The sequence below is a fragment of the Mytilus trossulus genome, chromosome 14 (genome assembly GCF_036588685.1).
Source record: "Mytilus trossulus isolate FHL-02 chromosome 14, PNRI_Mtr1.1.1.hap1, whole genome shotgun sequence".
NCBI lineage: Eukaryota > Metazoa > Mollusca > Bivalvia > Mytilida > Mytilidae > Mytilus > Mytilus trossulus.
Window position 1 is genome coordinate 39,910,797 of NC_086386.1, and position 20,226 is coordinate 39,931,022.

The 20,226-nt window shown below is 30.0% G+C and overlaps 1 protein-coding gene across 1 annotated transcript in view; it reads right to left on the bottom strand.

The window, feature by feature from the left end:
* Positions 1 to 513: 513 nt before the first annotated feature.
* LOC134697750 (collagen alpha-1(I) chain-like) overlaps positions 514 to 20,226 on the bottom strand; it is a 154,732-nt gene continuing 135,019 nt past the window's right edge. Inside the window, exons 82-97 of the mRNA XM_063560036.1 lie at positions 19,789 to 19,806; positions 18,310 to 18,327; positions 16,830 to 16,847; positions 15,355 to 15,372; positions 13,877 to 13,894; positions 12,398 to 12,415; positions 10,651 to 10,686; positions 9,948 to 9,983; positions 9,283 to 9,360; positions 8,571 to 8,621; positions 5,529 to 5,600; positions 4,922 to 4,954; positions 4,381 to 4,416; positions 3,865 to 3,873; positions 1,165 to 1,173; positions 514 to 587 (exon numbers count right to left, since the gene is read on the bottom strand). Coding sequence (XP_063416106.1) covers positions 514 to 587; positions 1,165 to 1,173; positions 3,865 to 3,873; positions 4,381 to 4,416; positions 4,922 to 4,954; positions 5,529 to 5,600; positions 8,571 to 8,621; positions 9,283 to 9,360; positions 9,948 to 9,983; positions 10,651 to 10,686; positions 12,398 to 12,415; positions 13,877 to 13,894; positions 15,355 to 15,372; positions 16,830 to 16,847; positions 18,310 to 18,327; positions 19,789 to 19,806 — 542 coding nt within the window. The remainder of the gene's footprint in view (positions 588 to 1,164; positions 1,174 to 3,864; positions 3,874 to 4,380; positions 4,417 to 4,921; positions 4,955 to 5,528; positions 5,601 to 8,570; positions 8,622 to 9,282; positions 9,361 to 9,947; positions 9,984 to 10,650; positions 10,687 to 12,397; positions 12,416 to 13,876; positions 13,895 to 15,354; positions 15,373 to 16,829; positions 16,848 to 18,309; positions 18,328 to 19,788; positions 19,807 to 20,226) is intronic.

Sequence of the window (20,226 nt, forward strand, 5' to 3'; positions counted from 1 at the left end):
TACGATTTAAACCTTTTAAATCTTTCCTTCAAACAAACAATTTATTTTCAAGGACAATGTTTTCCTTACTTTAACCATCTAAATCAAAGATGTAATAATTACTTACTTCATCGAGGTGTCCGAACTATGTTTGCACCGTTTAATGATAATCAGTTATATTTTGTTAGTGAAAGAAGTGTGAGAAGATTTAACCGCGATGGCAAAAACATATCCGCAACTGGAAAACTAAAGACTAAGCAACACAAACCCTACCACAAAATGGGGGTGATCTCAGATGCTCCAGAAGGACAAGCTACGCACTCGGTATGAGTTGCATATTTGATGAAATTACCGATATATAAGGATAATTCATTTGAAAATGATTGTTTAGAAGGAGGCAAATGCTCTTTTGATTACATTCCTGCTAGTTGGACTGGAATTTGCATGATCAGGAATATGCTTTAATGATAATTACACGATGACTACATTTTTTTGTATTGTGTCATACAAATGTTATCTGTTAGTTCATTTTACTTAATATTTACCAATTTTGCCAATTCTTAGTTTTCCTTTCTCTACATACAGATGGACCCGTATATCAAATTTCCCTGAAATTAAATGACAAAACTAGCATACATATGCACATAACACTACATTCTCCCTTTTACTGGTTCACATTTCTGAATATTTTATAACAGCTATTTTAAATGTTTTGTGAAATTTCAATTCTTTTTTACAAGAAAAGAACGTGTCATCGCCAGTAAACTTTGTATTACCTTGACAAAAAATCAATTACACCAATAACCAAACATCTAACATGTAGATTTTCTTCATCTCAAAACTTGTTTTTTAAATTTCAATACAAAATAAATCAGAGCACACATTTTTGAAGAATAGTTCTATAAACAGAAAAAAATAATGAAGCTGTTTTCAATCGTGTAACAATTGTAGAAAGTATTCTTATTTAACTGTGCATACTGTGTCCATGTTATACAATATTTAAAGAGATGTAACCGATCTCAATACATATTTTTTCTATTTCTTCCTTACTTACATGCTATGCTATATGATATTAATTTAAAAAGACGAAGGAACACATAAAGTTCCGTTTTCTTAATCCCATTTCCCCCAATATATTTGTTTTTGAAAATGCAAACAATCTTCTCAAATGTTTTTTCAACTTACCATCTTTTCCTATAAAACAAGACAAAAGTCATTAAATAAATTTGGTGCATATATGTTATAGTAAATACAGAAAAAAATGGTTTAATTTAAGAATTGAATAAACAATGATTAAATAGAAGTAAATTATGATCAGGTTTAGTGACATCACTGTTTAAAACACAAGTACGTTTGTAACAACCGTTTTCAAAAGAGGACTCTGAAACAAGAATTTAAAAACTTATTATTATAAAAGGTGACATAAAAAATCATCTCTATTAAACACCTATACCCTTTAAGTAGAAACCATGATGTTCAAATTCAAAGTCACTCTTCTTTGATTATTTGTAGTGAATAATTTCATTCAATAAGGGTCTCAAAAACAAAATGTACTGTAAGTTTTTGGAATAAAACCCTCGCTTTAATTATTCATTAAACAAGATATTGACAGGCTATTTACATGATATATTCAAACAATTATACCTGAAATGTGATGCAAATAACACTTAAAGTTGAAGGTTTTTTTGTGTTGTACGCTTCAGGCTTTGTATGATTGTAAAATACTTATTTTTATACAATCAATATATTAAAAATTTCGAGTGTTGCCGTTATTTTATCTTTACCCTAATTAAAATCAAATCTTTTCAAGATCTCAAAGCTGGACAGTTTGTCGTATTCATAGAATATTATTCGAATACATAATAGCAAAGCCACAAGCTTTATGAAAAACAATGCTAATTAATAGTATACCCATAACTATAAAATACGAAATCGATAAAGTGCATAGGATATTAACAAGTATTTGGTAAAATGCAAAATGTTACCAATTTATATGTAGGAACTGAGCTAAATGGTTGAAAACAATACCTGGGGTTCCTTGTAGTCCTTGTGGTCCGGTAATTCCTGCGAATGGAAAATGAACTACATGTGTTGAGCAGTTACAGAAATATAGATAACATACATTCATCATGATATCTTTGTCATTTTCTACATTTTTTTTGAAATTGTGATGATTTAATTGTAACATTACTTTCAACTTCTACCTTTACTTGACTTTTACCTTTATTGAAAACCATTCTACCCATGCTCTGAAAGGCAGACATTTTGTGTGTTGAAACATGTTTATATGATGTCAGTCGAACTTCCGTTTTAAAATGTCCGATTTTCAAAATAAGGTTTCTAATCATCAGCTCAGTTTATCAGGGTAACAATCTGTCTTATCATCTTTGCAGCTATGTGTTATTCATTTTACTATACTCAATACCCCGTTATTACAGTCTATTGAACATTAAATTCGAAGTAATACTATACATTACCATCCGTATTAAAGAAAGTGCATAACTGATATAATGATATAGTCTTCCCGCGAAGAATAATATGTTTTACATAGGATTACAGACTCAAAATCTGGCATTAAAGTATAATTTTATTTTTTGTCTGTAATGGGGTACATAACAGCATCTCATTTATGTCCTTTTTCTCCATTATTACCAATAGAATAATATTTTACTTTGAATGTATTGATGTTATATTTATATTACTTCATGTAAAAATGAAAGCAAATGTTAAAAAAATGAGCCATCTAAAAATAAATATTATATAGGATGACGAAAGTTGTCTGTATTTTGTTCAAATAGTGTATTATTATTATTTTTTTAGATACAGATAACTTTAAAGTCATGACTCATAAGCAGCGGGTTTCAAAATACAATGACAAATTAATTTAAAGTCAAACTAAAAACTGATTATGAAAAAAAAGTATTTTTTTCTTATCAATACATCTCTCCCAAATAACTGACAATTGAAAAACAATGTTAGAACAATTTGAATATGTAAAGGTAATTGAAGCAAAGCTATTACTACACTTGTTTTTGATATTTTAATACATAAAAAGACATAATGTATAAAACGTTAACAATCATATGTCAAAGTACGGCCCTTTACACGGAGAATTAAATAGAACTGTAAGCTCGACTTCACCGAACGACAAGCTCTAGTTAGGCCAAACATTACATAAATTATGTAAAATTATTCAAACGAGGGCTTTCTGTTTCGTCTGATTTTTTATGATAAAAAAGAACACTTTAACACGAAAATAGGGTCACGACAACAACACGAACACAGTCAGTACACAGAATATGACTTCAATACCATTATGTTTTGTTTGTGAGGTTGTTACGAAATACTTATGAACTTTCTTAAGAAAAACGACGAGACGTTTATTGACATAAACTTCGTTCGTAAACGTGTTTGTCAAACAATGCTGACGTTTGATAACGTCAGAGTAGCAGCTGTAAAATGAGACGTTCAAATTAATTTGAAAATGCATATCCTATATGATGTATGCAGGAGAAGTGGGTATATTGCTACTGAGGTGGGTGAAATTTATTTTTTAAAATCAAAATCGTATCGTTTGTCATATATTCTTGTTCTGAGATCAACGGTTTGTCGAGTTCGAGGTATAAGTCTAAAAATGAGATTATTGATACGATACCTAATGATATTTAGATATTAGCCAAACACACAGTGTAAAAAGTAAAATAATAAAATTACTGAACTCCATGAAAAATTCGGAAAGTCCCTTAAAAATGTCAAAATCAAAAGCTTGAACACATCAAACGAACGGAAAACTACTGCAAAACCAATCACCTGTCGTTTGGGTGTTCTGCCTTTTCCGGTTTCAGATTTTTGTTTATTAAATTAAACAATTTTCTCAAAACTTACCATCTTTTCCTAAAAAGCAAGACAATTACATTATTGCGTTCAAAATGCAATTCTCGATAGCAGTAGAACAAATTAAAAAGAAAAAGATAAATCCATTTCAAAAAGAATGTAGTTAAGAAAACAACATTGTTAGCTTTTTCAAATGTCTACATAAACGCAGAAATCTTTTCCAGTATCCTTTTTCCCCAAATCATTTTTCTCGAGTTTTTGCCATTAAATAAAGATAAAACATTAAATGATCTCCATCTTATTTACAGAAGAATAAAGCAAATTAAACAAGGAAACTGAATTGCAATTATTTAAAAATGAGGCTGGTTCTTTTCATTATACGTTTTTAAAAACAAACAGAATGAGTTCTACTCTTGGAAAAGATTTGTAATGAGCAAATGATTTTCAGTTTTAATGTTAGGTTTGAATTTTAAATAATATATTCATACATATACCAACTTATATTGCTGAGATTGTTTGATGTCATATATGATACAAAACAAAAGACTTAACACATATAAACCTCACCATTTTTGCCATCTATACCGTTCTTCCCATTCATTCCTGTAAGCATTTTTAAATATTGATCAATGATCAAACAACTTTGAGAAGACAATAATATCGTTATACAGTTTATTTGATGTATAAATATTTCCAAAATATACGTTTTTAACAAGTTTGAATATATTTAGATTTTTCAAGAAATAATACATTATAAGTAACATTTCTAGAGGTTCTTTTTGGAAATAAGTAGAACACAAACCAAATGATATTGAAAGTGTGAACCTTACAATAATATTCTTTATTGTGAATCATAATACAAAACAAGAAGCTATAATCTGAAGATCTAATAAAAAAGCAACATAAATTTATTAAGACGGACAGATGCAAAGTAGTAAATCAATGTCTCAACTAGCTGATAGATGGAAGAATAAACATTGGTTCTATACATGATATGTGCAAACATTATCTTAAAAATTAGATTCAATTTGATAATTTGAAGTTTTTCCACGAGACAAACGAAAATTTGCATTATTAAATAATATTTTGTCTATACTAGGGTACATACCAGCATCTCCTTTTTCTCCTTTCTCTCCTTTACCTACCCATGCAAGAATCAATATTAGGCATGGCATACAATAACATTTCTTTAATTTGATAAACAAACAAAACCCAAAATACACAGTTTGAAATCAAATAAAAATGTACATATTGTTGATACTTGATAGAAATATTGAAACCATCTTATGTTGGCGCTAGTTTTCGTTGAACTTCAGTGTTGTTTCGTTGTTTTCCTCTTATGGTTCCTTTGGGTTAATTTTGTATCCGGATTTATTTTTCTAAAACGATTTATAACTTTTGAACACCGTCATACTACTGTTGCCTTTATTCATGACAAATATACGAGGTAACATATTAAGCAAAGTGTATAAACGCATTACTATTTGTACAGGCTTTTTAGTAATTAGATTTAAGACACACATACAGTGTAAACAGTAAAATAAAAAAAATACCGAATATTCAATACTATAATAATGTCTAATACATTACAATTATCCGTATTCAATAAAGCGCACAATTAGAAAAAGGTCTCCGTGAAAGGTAATATAGTGTTTCCCAGGGAATGTTTTGACATGAAGTACAATAATATATTCTGTCTGTAATAGGGTACATACCTGTATCTCCTTTTTCTCCTCTGTCTCCTTTATCTCCTTTGTCTCCTTTTACTGCATTATGTTCTATAGCTTCTATATAATGTAATAAAATTTAGAATACATTTTGTGTAAAAACGAAAACTTTTGAGTAGATTTGTGAAATACGATGCAGCATCTGACCATAGGAACTGTGTTCACTTTCTACTTTTATGCGTTATTGCATTTTCTAATGTATATAATAATCTTAAAGAAATATCTTAATATTGTATAGAAATTCATAATTTTTTAATAACGTAAACTTACTCAAAGCAAGGCTTCTGATACAGGTACAATTATTTACGAAAAAGGGAGAAAGGAACACAAACAGGGTAACCGTTCATTGTTACGTTCCTCTTTTAAAGGTTTGGATTTTATTTCAAATAAATGAAAATAATCTTTTAAAATTATCTTACAACTCACCCTCAGTTTCTACAAACAAAGTGTTGATACATGATTTAGTTTTAAGCGATATAAGTGATAGATACAACACCCCAATGCCTTTATTTATTTTTTACAATATGAAGGATGTTGGCAGTATTTACCATTCTTGAGCACATGAGTTTATACCTTTGGCGCTCGGTTATGAAAGTTTATTCATTATTCGGAACAAAGATCGTGCTCGAAACACCTAACAAAGCATTTTGAATGGTTTAATGTGTGCTCAAAATTGTATGATCCCCATAATGGGTAATGATTGGATATGTTTATATAGAGATTAATAATGGCCTTTTCCATATCAGCCTGGGTATCATCCCGAGACCCCCATATCAGTCCAAGACGGAATCGAGGCGCTGATATGGGTCGAGGGATGATACCCAGGCTGATATGGAAAAGGTCAATTATTAATCGCTTTATCATATACTTCCGACAATAGTTTTATGTAAGGTAAATAAACAAATGCAACAACTAAAACAGTCAAAAACTTTAAAAAGAAGTTACTCATAAGTCATTGATCAAATAAACTATAATTGTCCAACAACAACATCACTACCTCCATATATATGTATGGTCACATTTCCTATAGAGGCATTTTGAAACATTGAAAATTTAGAAGAGTTTTATGATCATTATTTTAACAGCTTTGATGTAAGCAAGTACTTAACTATTCTTCCAAAAGTTCACGTAAATTTTGACGTCGTCATAAAAAATATCTGACGTCACAATGGAAAAGTAAACAACCGATACCGGAAACACCGGAAGTAACTTGCACGAGAAGCACTGTTATGGGTTTTTGCACGAGACGGCCCTGATATGGGTTATCAGACCGGGCTGATATGGGTTATCAGCCTAGGCGGGAAATTAAGGCTTGTGTACTTCTGCTCGTTACACATATGCAAAAGCTATCATACCAATGCTAAGTATATGATAAATAGAGAATAATACATGGCAAAATCCGTATCATATGTCGTATCATCCCGAGACAGCAATATCAGCCCGAGGACCTTTAGGCCCGAGGGATGATATTGGTCGAGGGTGATACGGCATGTGATACGGATTTTGCCATGTATTATACGCTTTATCATATATTTCAACAGAAGAGTATTATAGTATATGAACTGTTTTCTGATCCATAGCACTGGGTTACCTTCAGTTCTGCTTTTGTCTTGTTTCAAAGCTTTAAAATAACTGCTCAATTATTTACGAAGCACCTAGGTTACCTTACAATCTGTTGTTTTGAACATATTTTGTTTATTATTGTATATATTTAAGTGTTTTGTATTTTTTATAGTTGCATTGAGTGTGGCAAAAAATATGTTGTAAAAACTTGATGTTCGTGACGTCACATACAATATGAAAACTTGATGTACGTGACGTTACATACCAAACAATGACGTCATTCCAAAAAATATCCTATTTTTTGAAAAAAAATCTTAAGCAAAAAAAAACTAAATAGTGACTTCAGTTAAAAAAAAAAAAAAAAAATATGCGATACGGGTTTTACCATGCGATACGGGGTATGCAATACGGGTTTAGCCATGCGATACGGGGTATGCGATACAGGGTAGGTGATACAGACTGGAAAAAAGAACCTTTATTAGATATACAAAATAGCTGTATTTTGTACTAAATTTATGATAAATAATCTTATTTTTTATTGTAGTGTTTTGTGGACCCTTTTTTCGTCGGTTTTCCTTTTGCCATGAAGTTAGTAATTATGCTTAGGGATATCAATTCATAATATTCTCATAGACATCTTCGGCCCCTCATAAGTCCAAACCGTATACATGAAATTAGAAAGAAGTTTTTCGGTTATCATATTTGTTTTAAAGACAGTCATTATAAACTTTATAATAAGAAATAACACATAAATGAAACCGTCGTTTAAAAGTGTTCCGTAAAGTGACATTAAAAAGGCAGTTGAAAGAAAAATACAGCACTTTTAGAACAAAATGCTTACTTTGTATTATTTTGTCATTAGGATTTGAATTAAGAATGAATAAACAAAATGATAACAAAAAAAGGTAACATTATTTAAATTTGTTTTAAAGAGAACATGTAATTAGCATTGACAAAACAGACTAGTCTAGCAGAATAAACAATTGAGTGATCTAAAGAATCATCCCAATTTAACCACTATTCCTGTTAAGAGGAAAACTTTTAAATGACATTTTAAATAAAAAATGAATAATACTTGATTATTTCATTTGTAGTTAATGATTCTTATCAAATAAAGTTCCTGAAGGGGGCACATACCACTTCAGGGAAGTAACTCTAAAAATGGTTGAATACAAATTCACGACGTTCTGTTGCTAAAGAAAACATGCAATTTTTCGCAAACCTAAATAAGTGTATAATATGTCAAACTTGTTTATATCCAATAAAATTTTCCGTTAAAGTGTGTAGATCAATAGTGTAAGTCGAATACGACAGCTTTGTTACTAACACAATGTTCATATACATATTACCTGATGATATAAAATCTTACCATTCACATTGGCAATTTATATAAACAAAGTTATTTGATACAATACTAAATGGAGCACACATATATGTACGAAATAATCAAAATATATATTTAAATACCTGGTGGGAGTTGTATTTGTCGTGGTTCTTGTTGTCTAGCAGGTGCAATACCTGTCAACAAAAAATAAACCCTCCGTTTTAAACAGTAACGGAATTATATACATTCACCAGGCTGTTATTTACTTTTTTGTCATTTACTACTATTTATTCAACAGGTTATGATTTCCTTGCAATGTTGTAGTTGTCATCAAGATTTTTTTGAAATAAAAATATTTTAGCATTCGAGAAAGAAACGTAACACCGCCAATGCACTTTATAATACATCAACACTCATTCAATTTATCAAACATATATAATGCTGGATTGTGTTTATCTTTAATCTTTTGTTTAAAATTTTGATAAAAAATGAAATCAAAGCACATTTAACAAAAAGGAAAAATAGGACTATGAGTTTAAAGTCATTGATATGAACTGTTAACTGACAACATAGCTGTTTGTCTTCATACAACTTTTTCAGAATTTTCTAACTAAGTAAATTGTGTATAAAAAGGCAACTGTTGCTATGCAGAACTGTTTTGCGATGAAAGGCTGTATAGGATGCTTCATTTCGCGTCAATCAGTTGTTCCAATTTGAAAGTCTTAAACATAAAACTTGTTTATATTTTCTGAACATTTCATACCTTAAAGTTGTTTGGACAAAGTTAAAAATAGGAATACTAATCTTTGGCTCTGTTTCACAAAGCAAAATTACTAAAAATATTGATAACCATACTTGGTGGTCCTGGTGGTCCTGGTGGTCCCGGTGGGCCTTGTAGTCCTTGTGGACCTTCTGGTCCAGTAAGTCCAATACCTGCAAACAAACCAAAAATACTTCATGTGTTTATCGGTTACAGAATAATACACATTAGTTATGATATTATTCAAATCATTGCTTTTTTTCATTATTTATGCTGTGGTCCTGAAAGTGAGAAAAAAAATCATTATGATAATGCTTTTACAACAAATTTAATAGATAAAATCAAACATTGGTAAAAGTTAAAATTTTTACCATTTCCTTTGTTTCTTTTGATATAGTGGAGAGCTTCTACATGCGGCTTACAATTTGAACAGCTATCCTAAAATATCATCTCAAGAATTAAAAAGATGAGTCGTAAACAGTTCAATCACAACTATTCGTAATCAATAGGTCAAATGTTTTGCTCAGGTGCTACATGTGGTGCAGCATCTGCTACCCTTCCAAGGCAACTGAAATCAACAACAGTTTTGTCGTGGGTTGATGTTGCTCAGTTTTTTGATTTCTATATTGTTTCTTGTGTACTATTATTTGTCTTTTTAATTTTGAACAATGGCGCTGTCAGTTTATTTTTGATTTATGAGTTTGAATGTTCCTCTGGTATATTTCGCCCCTCTTGTGCAACGAATTGTAGAATATACTACCTTCAACTCCTTGAGGTCCTTGAGGTCCTTGTGGTCCTGAAAATTAAACGAAGATTAAATATCATAAGAACAGAGGTATAAAACATAGTAACGGTCAAATGATTTATTTACTATAAGCAGGTGTGTATATATATAGGAAGATGTGGTGTGAGTGCCAATGAGACAACTCTGTGTTTGTTTACATCAATCACGTGTGTGGTTCTTTAAATCAAGTACATGTTGCGTGTTTATGTTCAATTTGATAGGATTGTATATACACACAATGCCGATTTTACTGTTATATGCATTCATGATATTCGCAAAAAGCATGATTTATGTATTACTTAAGGGGTTAAGTGCAATTGCACAACACATATCTTTTTACTTGTTATTGTGCTTTGAAAGGTATCATATAGTTCTTTTCTCTCAACATTTCAAATAACTATCTTCTGTTGATTCACTTGTATTCGTAACGATGTTATGCTTGATTGCGTGGGAAAGCGTGGACAACGGATTTTATTGCTCAAAGAAATTTACATTTATTTATCAAGGCTTGTATACAAATGTTGCTAAACACAAGCAATTAAATATTCACTTAAATACAATAATACTTCAATTATCGAAAGAGTGTACCCTTGAAAATACGACGAATCCGCAGTGAGCAAATACGATAAATTGTAACTAAAACATGTAGAATACAGTTTATTTACACGTTGAAACATACCCGCGTCTCCTTTGTGTCCTTGAGGTCCTGGTGTTCCTGAAAGTCAGAGATGATATAAGTCCATCATTATGATACTTTCAAAAGATATTCTATTTTCAAGAACCTGACATTGGTATGAGCTAAAGGGTCTTATGTGTACCATGTTTGTCGTTTACCTATATTTCTTTAACACATTTATATGCGATATCCAAGAACGTAAACAGCTCTTCAAATATGTTATCTAAGGAACTAAACGGATGATTTGTAAGCAAAGTTTCAAAAGGTTTGTAATAATAAGAATGTTGACATATAATTGCAAGCAGTTTGTTCAATTAAATTAAACTTAAATGTGTATTTTGAAGCATAACAGATACTGTGCAAACAGAGTGCAATTAATCATATTGTTCTTTTCTCTCAATATTTTAAATAACTATCTTCTTTTTATTCCTTTGTATTCGTAGGAATGGTATTGCTGATTGCGTGGGAAGGTGTGGACAACGGATTTTTTCGGTCAAAGAAATTCACATTTTTCAACCTGGTATACAAAAGTTGGCAAACTCAAGAAATTAAAAATCCACAAAAATAAAATAAGACTTCAATTTACAAAAGTTTGTATGTGGCTTGAAAATTGAACAAAAAGTCCAAAACGTTATCAAAGAAATCAAAAAAATGATTTGTAAGCAACGTTAAAAAATGTTTGTAATAAAAACAATGTTAAAATATAATTGCAAGTGATTTGTTTAACCACATGAAAGTTATATGTGTATTTTTAAGAATGCATACCATTTGCTCCGTTTTGTCCGTCTGCGCCTGAAAGTAAGATAAGATATGCTAGTATAAGTACAATACATCAACGTTATCTGTTTTAAAAATACATGACTTTTAGTTGTTAGTGTGCTTTGACAGGTATTATATTTTTCTTTAATCTCAACATTTCAGATAAATATCTTCTGTTGATTCATTTGTATTTGTAAGGATGCATGGCTGATTTTGTGGGAAAACGTGAACAACGAATTTTATAGTTCAAAGGAATACTCATTGTTAAAGGTTGCATAAGAACGTTGGTAAAACCACGAAATTAAATATCCACTAACATACAATAAGACTTCTATTATCAAAAGAGTGTACCCTTTAAAATCAGACGAATACGCAGTGTGCGTTGTTTGCAAATTCAACAGACAAACTACAGTGCTATAAGGAGATTTGTTCAAACTATCACTTTTAATGGATAAATTCTTTTTTTTTTAAAAGTAAATGAATAGTTTGCTTAAAATTTTGATGAAACGTATTTCTTTTGATATTTATTATTTGTGTCTTGTGAGCAAATACGATAAATTGTAACCAGAATGCATTTTATTTACACGTTGATACATACCAGTTTCTCCTTTGGGTCCTTGAGGTCCTGGTGTTCCTGAAAGTCAGAGATAATTAAAGGTCATCATTATTGTACTTTTAAAAGAAATTTTATTTTCAAGAACCCGACATTGGTATGAGTTAAAGTGTTTTAATGTGTACCAAGTTCGTCGTTTACTTTATATTTCTATAAAAACATTTATATGCGATATGCAAATACGTAAACAGCTATCCAAATATGGAATTAAACGGATGATTTGTCAGCAATTATTCAAGGGTTTGTAATGATTAGAATGTTTACATATAATTGCAAGTATTTTGTTTAATCTCATTTAACTTAAATGTGTATTTGCAAGCATAACGGATACTGTGCAAACAGGGTGCAGTTGGCATAAACACGAAAGTTGATACATACCATCGGCTCCGTTTGATCCTAAAAGTTAGAGAAAATAGGATAGCATAAGTTCAATAATATAAAAAAAATATCTTTTTATTTGTTATTATGGTTAGACTGGTATCATATTGTTCTTTTCTCTCAAAATTTCAGATAACTATCTTCTTTTTATTCCTTTGTATTCGTAGGAATGGTATTGCTGATTGCGTGCGAAGGTGTTGACAACGGATTTTATTGGTCAAAGAAATTCACATTTTTCAACCTGGTATACAAAAGTTGGCAAACTCAAGAAATTAAAAATCCACAAAAATAAAATAAGACTTCAATTTACAAAAGTTTGTATGTGGCTTGAAAATTGAACAAAAAGTCCAAAACGTTATCAAAGAAATAAAAAAAAATGATTTGTAAGCAACGTTAAAAAATGTTTGTAATAAAAACAATGTTAAAATATAATTGCAAGTGATTTGTTTAACCACATGAAAGTTATATGTGTATTTTTAAGAATGCATACCATTGGCTCCGTTTTGTCCGTCTGCGCCTGAAAGTAAGATAAGATATGCTAGTATAAGTACAATACATCAACGTTATCTGTTTTAAAAATACATGACTTTTAGTTGTTAGTGTGCTTTGACAGGTATTATATTTTTCTTTAATCTCAACATTTCAGATAAATATCTTCTGTTGATTCATTTGTATTTGTAAGGATGCATGGCTGATTTTGTGGGAAAACGTGAACAACGAATTTTATAGTTCAAAGGAATACTCATTGTTAAAGGTTGCATAAGAACGTTGGTAAAACCACGAAATTAAATATCCACTAACATACAATAAGACTTCTATTATCAAAAGAGTGTACCCTTTAAAATCAGACGAATACGCAGTGTGCGTTGTTTGCAAATTCAACAGACAAACTACAGTGCTATTAGGGGATTTGTTCAAACTATCACTTTTAATGGATAAATTCTTTTTTTTTTTTTTTAAAGTAAATGAATAGTTTGATTACAATTTTGATGAAACGTATTTCTTTTGATATTTATTATTTGTGTCTTGTGAGCAAATACGATAAATTGTAACAAGAATGCATTTTATTTACACGTTGATACATACCAGTTTCTCCTTTGGGTCCTTGAGGTCCTGGTGTTCCTGAAAGTCAGAGATAATTAAAGGTCATCATTATTGTACTTTTAAAAGAAATTTTATTTTCAAGAACCCGACATTGGTATGAGTTAAAGTGTTTTAATGTGTACCAAGTTCGTCGTTTACTTTATATTTCTATAAAAACATTTATATGCGATATTCAAATACGTAAACAGCTATCCAAATATGGAATTAAACGGATGATTTGTCAGCAATTATTCAAGGGTTTGTAATGATTAGAATGTTTACATATAATTGCAAGTATTTTGTTTAATCTCATTAAACTTAAATGTGTATTTGCAAGCATAACGGATACTGTGCAAACAGGGTGCAGTTGGCATAAACACGAAAGTTGATACATACCATCGGCTCCGTTTGATCCTAAAAGTTAGAGAAAATAGGATAGCATGAGTTCAATAATATAAAAAAAATATCTTTTTATTTGTTATTATGGTTAGACTGGTATCATATTGTTCTTTTCTCTCAAAATTTCAGATAACTATCTTCTTTTTATTCCTTTGTATTCGTAGGAATGGTATTGCTGATTGCGTGGGAAGGTGTGGACAACGGATTTTATTGGTCAAAGAAATTCACATTTTTCAACCTGGTATACAAAAGTTGGCAAACTCAAGAAATTAAAAATCCACAAAAATAAAATAAGACTTCAATTTACAAAAGTTTGTATGTGGCTTGAAAATTGAACAAAAAGTCCAAAACGTTATCAAAGAAATAAAAAAAAATGATTTGTAAGCAACGTTAAAAAATGTTTGTAATAAAAACAATGTTAAAATATAATTGCAAGTGATTTGTTTAACCACATGAAAGTTATATGTGTATTTTTAAGAATGCATACCATTGGCTCCGTTTTGTCCGTCTGCGCCTGAAAGTAAGATAAGATATGCTAGTATAAGTACAATACATCAACGTTATCTGTTTTAAAAATACATGACTTTTAGTTGTTAGTGTGCTTTGACAGGTATTATATTTTTCTTTAATCTCAACATTTCAGATAAATATCTTCTGTTGATTCATTTGTATTTGTAAGGATGCATGGCTGATTTTGTGGGAAAACGTGAACAACGAATTTTATAGTTCAAAGGAATACTCATTGTTAAAGGTTGCATAAGAACGTTGGTAAAACCACGAAATTAAATATCCACTAACATACAATAAGACTTCTATTATCAAAAGAGTGTACCCTTTAAAATCAGACGAATACGCAGTGTGCGTTGTTTGCAAATTCAACAGACAAACTACAGTGCTATTAGGGGATTTGTTCAAACTATCACTTTTAATGGATAAATTCTTTTTTTTTTTTTTAAAGTAAATGAATAGTTTGATTACAATTTTGATGAAACGTATTTCTTTTGATATTTATTATTTGTGTCTTGTGAGCAAATACGATAAATTGTAACCAGAATGCATTTTATTTACACGTTGATACATACCAGTTTCTCCTTTGGGTCCTTGAGGTCCTGGTGTTCCTGAAAGTCAGAGATAATTAAAGGTCATCATTATTGTACTTTTAAAAGAAATTTTATTTTCAAGAACCCGACATTGGTATGAGTTAAAGTGTTTTAATGTGTACCAAGTTCGTCGTTTACTTTATATTTCTATAAAAACATTTATATGCGATATGCAAATACGTAAACAGCTATCCAAATATGGAATTAAACGGATGATTTGTCAGCAATTATTCAAGGGTTTGTAATGATTAGAATGTTTACATATAATTGCAAGTATTTTGTTTAATCTCATTAAACTTAAATGTGTATTTGCAAGCATAACGGATACTGTGCAAACAGGGTGCAGTTGGCATAAACACGAAAGTTGATACATACCATCGGCTCCGTTTGATCCTAAAAGTTAGAGAAAATAGGATAGCATAAGTTCAATAATATAAAAAAAATATCTTTTTATTTGTTATTATGGTTAGACTGGTATCATATTGTTCTTTTCTCTCAAAATTTCAGATAACTATCTTCTTTTTATTCCTTTGTATTCGTAGGAATGGTATTGCTGATTGCGTGGGAAGGTGTGGACAACAGATTTTATTGGTCAAAGAAATTCACATTTTTCAACCTGGTATACAAAAGTTGGCAAACTCAAGAAATTAAAAATCCACAAAAATAAAATAAGACTTCAATTTACAAAAGTTTGTATGTGGCTTGAAAATTGAACAAAAAGTCCAAAACGTTATCAAAGAAATAAAAAAAAATGATTTGTAAGGAACGTTAAAAAATGTTTGTAATAAAAACAATGTTAAAATATAATTGCAAGTGATTTGTTTAACCACATGAAAGTTATATGTGTATTTTTAAGAATGCATACCATTGGCTCCGTTTTGTCCGTCTGCGCCTGAAAGTAAGATAAGATATGCTAGTATAAGTACAATACATCAACGTTATCTGTTTTAAAAATACATGACTTTTAGTTGTTAGTGTGCTTTGACAGGTATTATATTTTTCTTTAATCTCAACATTTCAGATAAATATCTTCTGTTGATTCATTTGTATTTGTAAGGATGCATGGCTGATTTTGTGGGAAAACGTGAACAACGAATTTTATAGTTCAAAGGAATACTCATTGTTAAAGGTTGCATAAGAACGTTGGTAAAACCACGAAATTAAATATCCACTAACATACAATAAGACTTCTATTATCAAAAGAGTGTACCCTTTAAAATCAGACGAATACGCAGTGTGCGTTGTTTGCAAATTCAACAGACAAACTACAGTGCTATAAGGAGATTTGTTCAAACTATCACTTTTAATGGATAAATTCTTTTTTTTTTAAAAGTAAATGAATAGTTTGCTTAAAATTTTGATGAAACGTATTTCTTTTGATATTTATTATTTGTGTCTTGTGAGCAAATACGATAAATTGTAACCAGAATGCATTTTATTTACACGTTGATACATACCAGTTTCTCCTTTGGGTCCTTGAGGTCCTGGTGTTCCTGAAAGTCAGAGATAATTAAAGGTCATCATTATTGTACTTTTAAAAGAAATTTTATTTTCAAGAACCCGACATTGGTATGAGTTAAAGTGTTTTAATATGTACCAAGTTCGTCGTTTACTTTATATTTCTATAAAAACATTTATATGCGATATGCAAATACGTAAACAGCTATCCAAATATGGAATTAAACGGATGATTTGTCAGCAATTATTCAAGGGTTTGTAATGATTAGAATGTTTACATATAATTGCAAGTATTTTGTTTAATCTCATTTAACTTAAATGTGTATTTGCAAGCATAACGGATACTGTGCAAACAGGGTGCAGTTGGCATAAACACGAAAGTTGATACATACCATCGGCTCCGTTTGATCCTAAAAGTTAGAGAAAATAGGATAGCATAAGTTCAATAATATAAAAAAAATATCTTTTTATTTGTTATTATGGTTAGACTGGTATCATATTGTTCTTTTCTCTCAAAATTTCAGATAACTATCTTCTTTTTATTCCTTTGTATTCGTAGGAATGGTATTGCTGATTGCGTGCGAAGGTGTGGACAACGGATTTTATTGGTCAAAGAAATTCACATTTTTCAACCTGGTATACAAAAGTTGGCAAACTCAAGAAATTAAAAATCCACAAAAATAAAATAATGAACTCAATTTACAAAAGTTTGTATGTGGCTTGAAAATTGAAAAAAAGGCCAAAAAGTTATCAAAGAAATAAAAAAAATGATTTGTAAGCAACGTTAAAAAATGTTTGTAATAAAAACAATGTTAAAATATAATTGCAAGTGATTTGTTTAACCACATGAAAGTTATATGTGTATTTTTAAGAATGCATACCATTGGGTCCGTTTTGTCCGTCTGCGCCTGAAAGTAAGATAAGATATGCTAGTATAAGTACAATACATCAACGTTATCTGTTTTAAAAATACATGACTTTTAGTTGTTAGTGTGCTTTGACAGGTATTATATTTTTCTTTAATCTCAACATTTCAGATAAATATCTTCTGTTGATTCATTTGTATTTGTAAGGATGCATGGCTGATTTTGTGGGAAAACGTGAACAACGAATTTTATAGTTCAAAGGAATACTCATTGTTAAAGGTTGCATAAGAACGTTGGTAAAACCACGAAATTAAATATCCACTAACATACAATAAGACTTCTATTATCAAAAGAGTGTACCCTTTAAAATCAGACGAATACGCAGTGTGCGTTGTTTGCAAATTCAACAGACAAACTACAGTGCTATTAGGGGATTTGTTCAAACTATCACTTTTAATGGATAAATTCTTTTTTTTTTTTTTTTTAAAGTAAATGAATAGTTTGATTACAATTTTGATGAAACGTATTTCTTTTGATATTTATTATTTGTGTCTTGTGAGCAAATACGATAAATTGTAACCAGAATGCATTTTATTTACACGTTGATACATACCAGTTTCTCCTTTGGGTCCTTGAGGTCCTGGTGTTCCTGAAAGTCAGAGATAATTAAAGGTCATCATTATTGTACTTTTAAAAGAAATTTTATTTTCAAGAACCCGACATTGGTATGAGTTAAAGTGTTTTAATGTGTACCAAGTTCGTCGTTTACTTTATATTTCTATAAAAACATTTATATGCGATATTCAAATACGTAAACAGCTATCCAAATATGGAATTAAACGGATGATTTGTCAGCAATTATTCAAGGGTTTGTAATGATTAGAATGTTTACATATAATTGCAAGTATTTTGTTTAATCTCATTAAACTTAAATGTGTATTTGCAAGCATAACGGATACTGTGCAAACAGGGTGCAGTTGGCATAAAGACGAAAGTTGATACATACCATCGGCTCCGTTTGATCCTAAAAGTTAGAGAAAATAGGATAGCATAAGTTCAATAATATAAAAAAAATATCTTTTTATTTGTTATTATGGTTAGACTGGTATCATATTGTTCTTTTCTCTCAAAATTTCAGATAACTATCTTCTTTTTATTCCTTTGTATTCGTAGGAATGGTATTGCTGATTGCGTGGGAAGGTGTGGACAACGGATTTTATTGGTCAAAGAAATTCACATTTTTCAACCTGGTATACAAAAGTTGGCAAACTCAAGAAATTAAAAATCCACAAAAATAAAATAAGACTTCAGTTTACAAAAGTTTGTATGTGGCTTGAAAATTGAACAAAAAGTCCAAAACGTTATCAAAGAAATAAAAAAAAATGATTTGTAAGCAACGTTAAAAAATGTTTGTAATAAAAACAATGTTAAAATATAATTGCAAGTGATTTGTTTAACCACATGAAAGTTATATGTGTATTTTTAAGAATGCATACCATTGGCTCCGTTTTGTCCGTCTGCGCCTGAAAGTAAGATAAGATATGCTAGTATAAGTACAATACATCAACGTTATCTGTTTTAAAAATACATGACTTTTAGTTGTTAGTGTGCTTTGACAGGTATTATATTTTTCTTTAATCTCAACATTTCAGATAAATATCTTCTGTTGATTCATTTGTATTTGTAAGGATGCATGGCTGATTTTGTGGGAAAACGTGAACAACGAATTTTATAGTTCAAAGGAATACTCATTGTTAAAGGTTGCATAAGAACGTTGGTAAAACCACGAAATTAAATATCCACTAACATACAATAAGACTTCTATTATCAAAAGAGTGTACCCTTTAAAATCAGACGAATACGCAGTGTGCGTTGTTTGCAAATTCAACAGACAAACTACAGTGCTATTAGGGGATTTGTTCAAACTATCACTTTTAATGGATAAATTCTTTTTTTTTTTTTTTAAAGTAAATGAATAGTTTGATTACAATTTTGATGAAACGTATTTCTTTTGATATTTATTATTTGTGTCTTGTGAGCAAATACGATAAATTGTAACCAGAATGCATTTTATTTACACGTTGATACATACCAGTTTCTCCTTTGGGTCCTTGAGGTCCTGGTGTTCCTGAAAGTCAGAGATAATTAAAGGTCATCATTATTGTACTTTTAAAAGAAATTTTATTTTCAAGAACCCGACATTGGTATGAGTTAAAGTGTTTTAATGTGTACCAAGTTCGTCGTTTACTTTATATTTCTATAAAAACATTTATATGCGATATGCAAATACGTAAACAGCTATCCAAATATGGAATTAAACGGATGATTTGTCAGCAATTATTCAAGGGTTTGTAATGATTAGAATGTTTACATATAATTGCAAGTATTTTGTTTAATCTCATTAAACTTAAATGTGTATTTGAAAGCATAACGGATACTGTGCAAACAGGGTGCAGTTGGCAAAAACACGAAAGTTGATACATACCATCGGCTCCGTTTGATCCTAAAAGTTAGAGAAAATAGGATAGCATAAGTTCAATAATATAAAAAAAATATCTTTTTATTTGTTATTATGGTTAGACTGGTATCATATTGTTCTTTTCTCTCAAAATTTCAGATAACTATCTTCTTTTTATTCCTTTGTATTCGTAGGAATGGTATTGCTGATTGCGTGGGAAGGTGTGGACAACAGATTTTATTGGTCAAAGAAATTCACATTTTTCAACCTGGTATACAAAAGTTGGCAAACTCAAGAAATTAAAAATCCACAAAAATAAAATAAGACTTCAATTTACAAAAGTTTGTATGTGGCTTGAAAATTGAACAAAAAGTCCAAAACGTTATCAAAGAAATAAAAAAAAATGATTTGTAAGCAACGTTAAAAAATGTTTGTAATAAAAACAATGTTAAAATATAATTGCAA